The sequence below is a fragment of the Bos mutus genome, unplaced genomic scaffold (genome assembly GCF_027580195.1).
Source record: "Bos mutus isolate GX-2022 unplaced genomic scaffold, NWIPB_WYAK_1.1 CTG223, whole genome shotgun sequence".
In the NCBI taxonomy this organism is placed as follows: domain Eukaryota; kingdom Metazoa; phylum Chordata; class Mammalia; order Artiodactyla; family Bovidae; genus Bos; species Bos mutus.
This window is the reverse complement of record NW_027219688.1, coordinates 348,293-357,425: the sequence shown is the minus strand read 5'-3', so window position 1 is coordinate 357,425 and position 9,133 is coordinate 348,293. Positions and strand designations below refer to the sequence as shown.

General features: G+C 40.5%; 1 protein-coding gene and 1 gene segment (V, D, J or C); both read right to left on the bottom strand.

Moving 5' to 3' along the window:
• Positions 1-2,085: 2,085 nt before the first annotated feature.
• Positions 2,086-6,315, bottom strand: LOC138986872 (T cell receptor alpha variable 24-like). The segment is given in 2 exon segments: positions 2,086-2,444; positions 6,276-6,315. Coding segments are annotated over 2 exon segments (399 nt in total).
• Positions 6,316-7,976: 1,661 nt separating this feature from the next.
• Positions 7,977-8,686, bottom strand: LOC102287670 (T cell receptor delta variable 1). The gene is made up of 2 exons (XM_070366867.1): positions 8,638-8,686; positions 7,977-8,422 (listed from the first exon to the last, which is right to left on the bottom strand). The coding sequence occupies exons 1-2, from the start codon at positions 8,684-8,686 to the stop codon at positions 7,977-7,979; spliced, it is 495 nt and encodes a 164-aa protein (XP_070222968.1).
• Between the last annotated feature and the right edge of the window lie 447 nt (positions 8,687-9,133).

Genomic DNA, 9,133 nt, shown 5'->3' with positions numbered 1-9,133 from the left:
TTTCATAAAGACACAGGTATTTTTAAGGAATCTCATTTCCAGGTTTGCATTTTCCCCAGGTTTATAAGAATAGATTTTCCAAATTATGTGCCTCTGCATCCAGGAATTGATTACCTGTGTGGAAAGTGCTTTATCTCCTTACCTCCTAAGGTGAGGAAGAACCCAGGGAATGTGGAATCACAGGTCAGTTTCAAGCAGCATTCTATATTGAAGTGCTGTACAAATGTAATCAGTTTCTATATGTTCTTTGGTATGAAAAATACATGAAGCACTGTGTTGCAGCAACACACAGTACAGACAAATTTTGTCCTTGCTTTTTCTCTGTGCTTTTTGTTTCTACCAATTCAGAGTTAGCTAAAACACAGGGTCTTCACTGATAGTATTAGAAATTTCTTCCATTGATCTTTATGCCAATAATGTTGAAGATCCAGTTTGGGAAGTTGACCAGCAGCTCTTTTTTTGCATGTTGTTTAATTCCATCAACACTACTGTACAATGAACTACAGGTTCACCTCATTCACTTCTGTGCTCTACCTTCCAGTTCTATGCACATGCATATAGCAAAACAGATTCAACCATTTGCAATCTGATGGACAAACAGATTCATTACTGCCTTGTGAATGATCTTTGAAAAAGAAATCTTTCACAATGTCTCTTAATAGTTTTGGTCTGAGGGGTTTGTATGCAAACCAGTATTGTTTTTATAATATGTATTATCTTTCCTAAACATAATGACACTAACAGATTTTTTAAAATATAAATTTATGAAAGAGAGAGAGCACAATAACAACGTAATTCAGGAGGCTGGACAGAGGCTGGATATTAATTACTGATGTGTATGGTGGGGCTGCTGCTGCTGCTGCTAAGTCGCTTTAGTCGTGTCCGACTCTGTGTGACCCCATAGACAGCAGCCCACCAGGCTCCACTGTCCCTGGGATTCTCCAGGGGAGAAACCTGAAAACACAAGCTATAAGATGAAGAGGCCCAGAAGCAAGTTAATTCATGTTGACAAACCCCAGAAAGACCCCAGAATTAGCAGCCTCTGCCAGAGGAGCCTGGCGGGCTACCATCCATAGTGTCCATAGCTCAGAGTCGGACACACCTGAAGCGACTAAGCAGCAGCAAAGCACCAATGTGGTATTAAGTGAAAGTGTTAGTCACTCAGTCGTGTCCAACTCTTTGTGACCCCATGGACTATAGCCCACCAGGCTCCTCTGCCCATGGAATTATCCAGGCAAGCATATGGGTAGCCATTCCCTCCTCCAGGGGATCTTCCTGACCCAGGGATCGAACATGGCTCTCCTGCATTGTAGGCAGATTCTTTACCATCTGAGCCATCAGAGAAGCCCAATATGGTATTAAACTGGTGGGTTATTTGGAAATCTGCAAAATGAGCACAGGATCAGATAATTGATCAGCTTCATATACCTGGAAATTACTAAGTAAGAAACTCAGATCCTGGAGTTCCCTTACTTATTCATTATCACAATTACAATATAAACTGGGGAGAGACCAAGTTTAGTAGTGAATTTCCCCTATCAATGCTTCTTCCAGATATCACAGTGATTTTTAAAAATGCAAACAGCCACATAGTAAAGAAATGACATACAGATGTCCATGTAGTGGGAAGTTTGAACTAAAGCAAAACCAAAATCTCCAATGAGTTAAATGAGACAGAATTGACTGTTCTGGTATAAAACATGCAGACTTCCATGCCAGATGTGTGAGACAGCATATCCCCATATTACATTCATGCACATAAGGAAATACCATAAAGACTAGCTCTTAGGATGTAGCAATAGTGAGGGGTAAATATTACCCAGGTATAACCACATTATTTTAGATAGGTTTGAAAACTATCTAGTTTACTTGGAATCACAGGGAAAGAGGAGGCTAGGAATGGAATTAATGATATGGCCAGTATACTGGTGGCAGTGGAGATTAGTGATGTTTAGGAACAGTCCAGTTAGTTGAGGAAGCTACAGTGACTGGAATGCCTGTTTATCTATGTCTGCATTTCCCCCTGATTACCAAAAACACTGTCATTCATTGAATTTCCCTTTTCCTCCAGACAATGGCTCTTCATCAATGCTGGTCCCAGAGCAGCAGCAGGCACGGGTTTGGGTATGGGCTGCAGAGGGCTGAGGGGCACTGTGTGGAGGCACAGAGGTATGTGGCTGAGTCTTCAGGCTGGGATCCTCTGATGTACATGGAGCTGTAGCCCTCCTTAGTATTCAGAGTGACTCTCACTCGTCCTTGCTTCTTTTCATCCCCATTTACACTTATTACAAACAAGTTCTTGGGGCTCTTTGCAGGTTCCCATCTGTACCAGTGTAAAGCATAGAAAGAGCTGGAAGGGAAACTGCAGGTGAAATTGGTGCTCTCTCCTTCCTGAACCCACAGCAAGGGAGGACGCTGTTCCACAGTCAAGAGGCTGCTCACTCCTGTTCAGAAAGACAAGGTCACACATAGAAACTGATTTCTCTACAGTGTTTATTGCCTTGACACATTCCCAAATATTAGAATCTTGAGGTGCCTGACTGCATCTCCCTCCTTCCCCATCACCACCCCAGACTGTTCAGAATGTCTTCAGCAGCCCCAGGACTTATGGCCAAGATGAAGCCACAGAATCAGCCATGAGGCTGGCAAAGTGTTCCTCTCCATTTATCCTGATCAAGTATCCTCAGCAGAGGAATGTTCTGCAGCCTAGATCTGTGAAACATGCTGCTTCAGAAAATAGGTTTCTGTACCTGGTTGCCCAACCAATCAGAGACAAGACCACATACATGTGCTAGAAACACACCAACCATTTCTGCCCTAGAATCAGTTGCCTGTGGTTCAAAATGAGGGATCAAACACTGCTTTCTTGAGACCAACTTCACAAACATTGAGATGAGCTCACTATACAAAGAGAACTGACAACCTTTCAGAAGTGGGCTGCTTATCATGGACTGCTACTATTCACCTTCAGAGAGTGGGATGGTAATATGTGACATGAATCCTGCTTTGGTTAAGAATCTTTATATGTATTCTAAACAAAATTTTTAAAACTTTCAAATTCCCCAAATAGAAATGTTCACCCACATAATGTGCTGAATTTTCTTTTGCTTCATGTACATTATTCTAATATGAAAGTCACACAATAGAGTTACTATTATTCCTAATTTACAAATAACAAAAAGCTCAAAGAGTTTGGGTGATTAACTCAAGGTGAAATATCAGGGAAGTGGCATAGTAAGAATTAGAACACTTATCTATCTGGTATGGAGCATATCGTGTTTGGAATTTGTCATGCCCCTACGTTAATGATATTCTGTAAATGTTTTAAATGTCAGAGGTTATATGTTTTAAAAATAATAGAGTCTACTTGTTGATTTTTTTTTTTTTTTTAAAAGAATTTTCTTGATGTCAATCATTTTTAAAGACTTTATTGAATTTGTTACAATATTGCTTCTGGGTTTTTTTATTTTTTTGGGGGGGTGGGGACAAGGCATGTGGGATCTTAGCTCCTGATCAAGAATCAAACCAGCACAGCACCCACTGCACTGGATAAGCACTTCAAGGACAATACAATACTGTATTAAGATAGAGAGTTACTCTTGGGATGAGGAAAGGCCTGTGCTCTAAGTAAGGTATGGAGGGAGGGCTCCACTCTGACACTTACTCTGCAACACCAGGCAAGGTACTGAACCTCTCTCATGTTCAATTTCCATTTCTGTGAATAGTCAGTATCCTTCTTCTGGGCACTGGGCTCACAGTGGCATTCATCATCTCATTCACTTCTCCTAAGAACCCTGCATGGTAGATTCTATCAATATCCACCTTGCAGATATGAGGAAACTGAAGCATAAAAATAATTAAGTGATACTCCCAAGATCACTCAACTAATGAGTGGTAGGTCTGGAAACATAATCCAAGTCTTCCATCTCAAGCACTGTTACACTGCCTCCCTAAAGTAGTGTGGACCCAACTTGAAGGGTTAGGATAGGAGCTGAGTGAGAACACACCTGAAAATCGCCTCGCACAGCACTGCCCCAGCGTGGGCTCTCAGTCAGCTACAGGCAACGCACAGAACGCTGAGGACTGGGAGCCAGACTCTCAAATTGCAAAGGAGTCTCTCCACAAGATAGAGCTTAATATTTTTTGAGGTGTATTTGACAGTTTAAATGGTAGATTTCATGTATTTTCATAAGTTTCCATGGTCTATCATGTTCTTACTGTTCAGGGAAAATCAGTTCATTAGGGTGTTATATTGAGAGATTGAGATGTTGTTGTTGGAATGAGTATACCAAGCAGTGTTTGCTGTGATTGCTTAGTTTTTTCCCCATTTTTGAGTCTTGCTCCCATTCTCAGAATATTTCTATACTATACTACAAGAAAGGACAGAGCAGTAGAAACTATTTCACTTACCAGAAGAAGAAGGGAAAAAGAAAACAACCCTTTGTGCAATAATTCTGAGCTTCCTTTCCAAGGTAGCCTATTACTTGCCAGCCAAAATCATCACATGTAAGATGTTACAAGAAAACATGAAGATACTTTTTGGCCAACCCAATATTTGTCATTTGAAGTCAATCATTTTCACATCTGGATGTTATGGATGGAGGAAAAGTCATGGGGTCGCTAAGAAGATACTTTTTTTTTTTTTCACTTTCATGCATTGGAGAAGGAAATGGCAATATTTGTCATTTGGGAAGTCAATCATTTTTTATGGGGTCGCACAGAGTCATCTGGTAGGCAAAGATTAAAAACCAGCCAGTTGTCCCGAATCTTCTCTCTCCTATGATTTCTGCATTGAGACGTTTACTGACTTTGGTTGAACAATGGCAGCCCCTATTGTGACTAGCGTGCATGCGTACATGCTTAGCCTCTCAGTCTTTGAAACCTTTGGACTGTAGCCACTCAGGCTCTTCAGTCCATGGGATTCTCCAGGCACATAGTACAAGTGACTAGGTTTGCCCGCAATTTAATCCATGATCACTAGAGGGCGGCAAGGAGCCCAGGGTAAGCATCACAAAATATTTAGCAGGACACCAGGTGGCAGTGCTTCAGCTTTCATTCTTGCTACGCAGTCGCTGGAGCCTGATTCTCTGGGAATGCAAATAGTAACATTAAGATAAAGCAGTCACAAAGGTGTGACATTTGAGTTTTCAGAGGTGCACCATGTAAATGTTTTGAGGGATAGCGTCACAGCAGAGAGGGCAAAGGCAAGGGGCACAGGTCTTGATATACAATATGCTTGGAGTGTTTAAGGAGTGATATCTCTTCTTTTCTGTAGCCTCTTGTTTTTCCAGGCACACTACAACTAACAAACTTGCTAAAGCATTTAGCACTTAACTGGATAGTGGATGATTTCCTCATCTACTGATCCTGGGGCAATTTGTACCTAGGTTTACCATCTTCTTTCCTAGTTGCCTTTAGTTTCCAGTTTAAACTAGTATAATGTCACCATCACTGAGACATCCAGCCACCCTGTCTTAGATCCAAGTGCTTCTCCATACCCAAACTTTCTCTTAAGGAGCCCTCTAAGATGGTACACTCTGGAAGACAATAAAAGTTTGGGACACTTTTCACAGTTAGAAAAGTTATGTCTCACTTCTCAAAGATTAAAAGAAATGGAACAATAAAACCTGTCTCATAGGGTTTTAACACTTAAATTAGATAATGGATTGTAAATTCATCCCATGCCTTACTATATTATAGTAAGCTCAATAAATATCAACTTTCTTTATTCTACTAAAGAATACCTTTCCTTCAAAGTCCACTTCTGTGACCTACTTTCCCCCCCCCCACACACATCAGTTCAGTAATGGAAGCTTCCAGGATATTTACTTAATCACTTCCTTTCCTGGAGACAGTCATTATTTTTCCTTATCCTTTTGGTGTCATATACATCTAGCTACATTGATACACTCAGGCTGAAAGGACACGGATGGAACAGATGAGGTTTGATCTTGGTTTCTGTAAAAACAGTAAAATCAAGGTCATATTGCATGTTTACTACCTATTGGATATAATATTTCTGATTTGGATCTCCAAGATTTTGCTATTCTTATTAGCTATTTTCTCTTCTTATTGATTTATGTGCTTTTAATATATCCTGCATTTGAGTCCTTTTTCAGGACTGTGTATTGCATACATAGCCTTCCAGTCCGGCCTTGACTTTTCCCTCTCTTTGCAGTGATTTTTAACAAACAAAAACAATTTTAAAATATACTTGCATGCTCATAAGAAGCTCTTGAAACTTTTATGTGTTTGTTTTCTTTAGAAATGCTTACCTTTTGTGACTGTTATTGCCTGTGATAAGTCAGGTATCATTATTAATGATGTTTCCCAGAATATAGCATATCAATTTCCCCTGAGTATTAGTAAGAGTTTTACTCACTAAAATGGACACTTGGATTTGTCTTCAATGCTTTGCAAACTTCTGCCAAAACCACAGAGGTGGACTTGCAGAATTCCTGATTCATCTTTATTACTTTCCATATAGCATTGTTCCTGAATAAGGAGCTTGTTTTATATGAAGTGAAGTACAACAGTGAGTGGAGATTCTTGCTATGAGCAGAGATTATAGAATAGGTAATGCAGGAGGTAGTTATAAATACCAGTTACGACCTTGTGGCCATTTGCAGTAACAAAAAATATAATAGTTATGAAATTACTTTCATTTTATATGAATATATGTATGTATACATTAAACATTTTTAACTTCCATCTCCAGTTTTCCTGCCTGTAGTAGCATAAAGTGTGTTACTGCAAGTTAATTTTTATCTCTTTGTATCTCAGTAGTCAAGTTAAAGAATTCAATGGATCCTCTGATTCAGCTATCAGAGGAAAGAGCATCACCCCTAAATGGATAAATGAACTTGGTATTCTCTTCGAGGGAGATAGGTTGCTTTGGTTGATTGAAGAAATAATTACATCATGTTAACAGGAAGCATAATTTTCCTGTTGTCCTTATTAAAAAGTAGTGTTGTTCAAGGAGGTACTGATGAATACTTAGTTAACAAGGAGAGAAGTTAACTAGTTAAGGTATTATGGTAGCTTTGTACTGTTTCACCTTAACTATCTGGAAATCTATTTCCTTGAATTTGCTTCCCTTTTTTGTTCTGGGTTAGGCTTGGCCATGAAAGAGATTTGTGTAAGTTTTGGAAGGTACTTGTGATGAAGTAGCCATATTTTTATGTTCTGCGGGTTGGTGCAGAGCTCCAGGGACTGGCAATACATAATGTTGCTGATGATCTGATAGTTCAACTTATTATTGACTCATAACTCCTCTACCTCCCATCAGATCTCTTACTCATGTTCTCTTTGTATTGGACCAAGTATGCATGTAGCATGATGGCAAATGGCATCCACTTCTCCTGAAGGCCACCCACCACTGTGCGACTGAAGGAGGTAAGAGACGGACAAGTTTTAGTGTGTCTTGTGGGTTCCGTTGTCCTCATACACTTCCATACATGTCACAGTTTCTCCATGCTTATGTCCACATCCAACTTTCCTTCACAAATGTTACTCTAGTTGACTTACAGTGAATTAAACTCAACACCAAATACAAATATAACCATTTTTATGGACTCTTCCACCAGCTCTACCTGTTGCCTGTGTTCTAATCCTTATAACTTATCTCTTACTCTACATCACTGGTGGTTCTCTTTCTCTAATTGTGCCCCGACACAAAATCTGAGAGGAGAGGACTTAAGGAAATTATTTTCATGACAATTTCAGCTTCTAGACCCAGATTTGTGATGTGAGGATCTTTAGGTGAAACTGCCATTTTATATTCTTATGGGGCAAGTTTTCAAATTTAGACAACTTTACACATGCTCTGGATGGTTGACTTAAAAGTCAAAAATTCAAGATGAGAATATAGCAGTAGAAAGTTACCCTGGACACCTGCTTCCAAATGACATGGAAGGAGCTTTCTTTTAGTATTAAATCTTCTGATCCAGACCACAGATGAAACAAGCACAGGACTATCATCTCTTGTCTGGGGTCTGCAGGTGTGTATTTTGGCGGTAGTCCTGCAGCGGGGGTGGGAGGGGGTGGGGTTGTGGGGAGGGGGTCTTCTCTCTTATCCAGCTCAGGAGTTTTTGTTCAGCTTTTCCTATCACTTCAACCACTGTGAGTTCCCAGAGAGCACAGAAGTACTTTGCAGAGTCTTCCAGCTTTAAGGCTGAGATAATGAGGCTGATGGCTTTACGTGATCTCTGAAAATTTATGGAGTAGCGGCCATCCCTTGCATTCGGGCTATAAGAATTCTGACCAATAAGGTAAATCATCTCTCCACTGGGAAGCTGTTTATACCAAAAAATGTTATAACTGTTCCAACTTGTCTCATACTGACAGTTCATGGTGGCTGACTCCCCAACTTGACTGGATATATCCGGCTGGTCGTGAGTAACTTTCTGGGCCACACCAGATCCTGTGGAAAAAATCAGAAAACAGAGATGAAGCAGTGAATAAAATAGTGTAGGAATTAGACTCATTTAGGACTCCAAAATAAAAACCAAACTGAAATCATAAGACGCTTGCTTTTCCCCAGTCCTCCTTTCCTCCCAAGTCCCTGTGTGCACACCAGCACCTGTGTGCAGTCCCTTCACCCTGAACACTGGCACCCACGTTTGGAAGCCTCCCTACCAGAGAAGGTGAAGGCCAGGAACACACAGAGCAGACTGGAGAGCGGCATGAGGCATGGAATCCCCTGCACAAATGTGCTGACTTCTGCCTCAAGCTGAGAGTTCAGCATCTCTGTGTGCCTGGCAGCACACATTCATAGTACCTGTTCCTGTGTGACTCCTTCAAACAGGAAGTGGGGTTTGTCATGGTCATAGGTAGCGTGGTCTGTGCACAGATGGGGGAAAAAAAGTGTGATTCACCACAAACCTTTAGTTTTTCTATTTTTCTTTCAGCATAATTAAGTTACACTGAGTCTGAAAAAAGGGTTTCCCTGATAACTTAGTTGGTAAAGAATCTGCCTGCAATGCTGGAGACCCTGCTTCAGTTCGAGCCTGAAAGACGACTTTGCAAAAGCAGTTATTAGTAAAGATTTGAGCTGAGGGGTATTGAAGAACAAACAAGTTGACATTCATTGATGATTATTCAACAGAAAAATTTTGCCATCCCATCTAAAGTA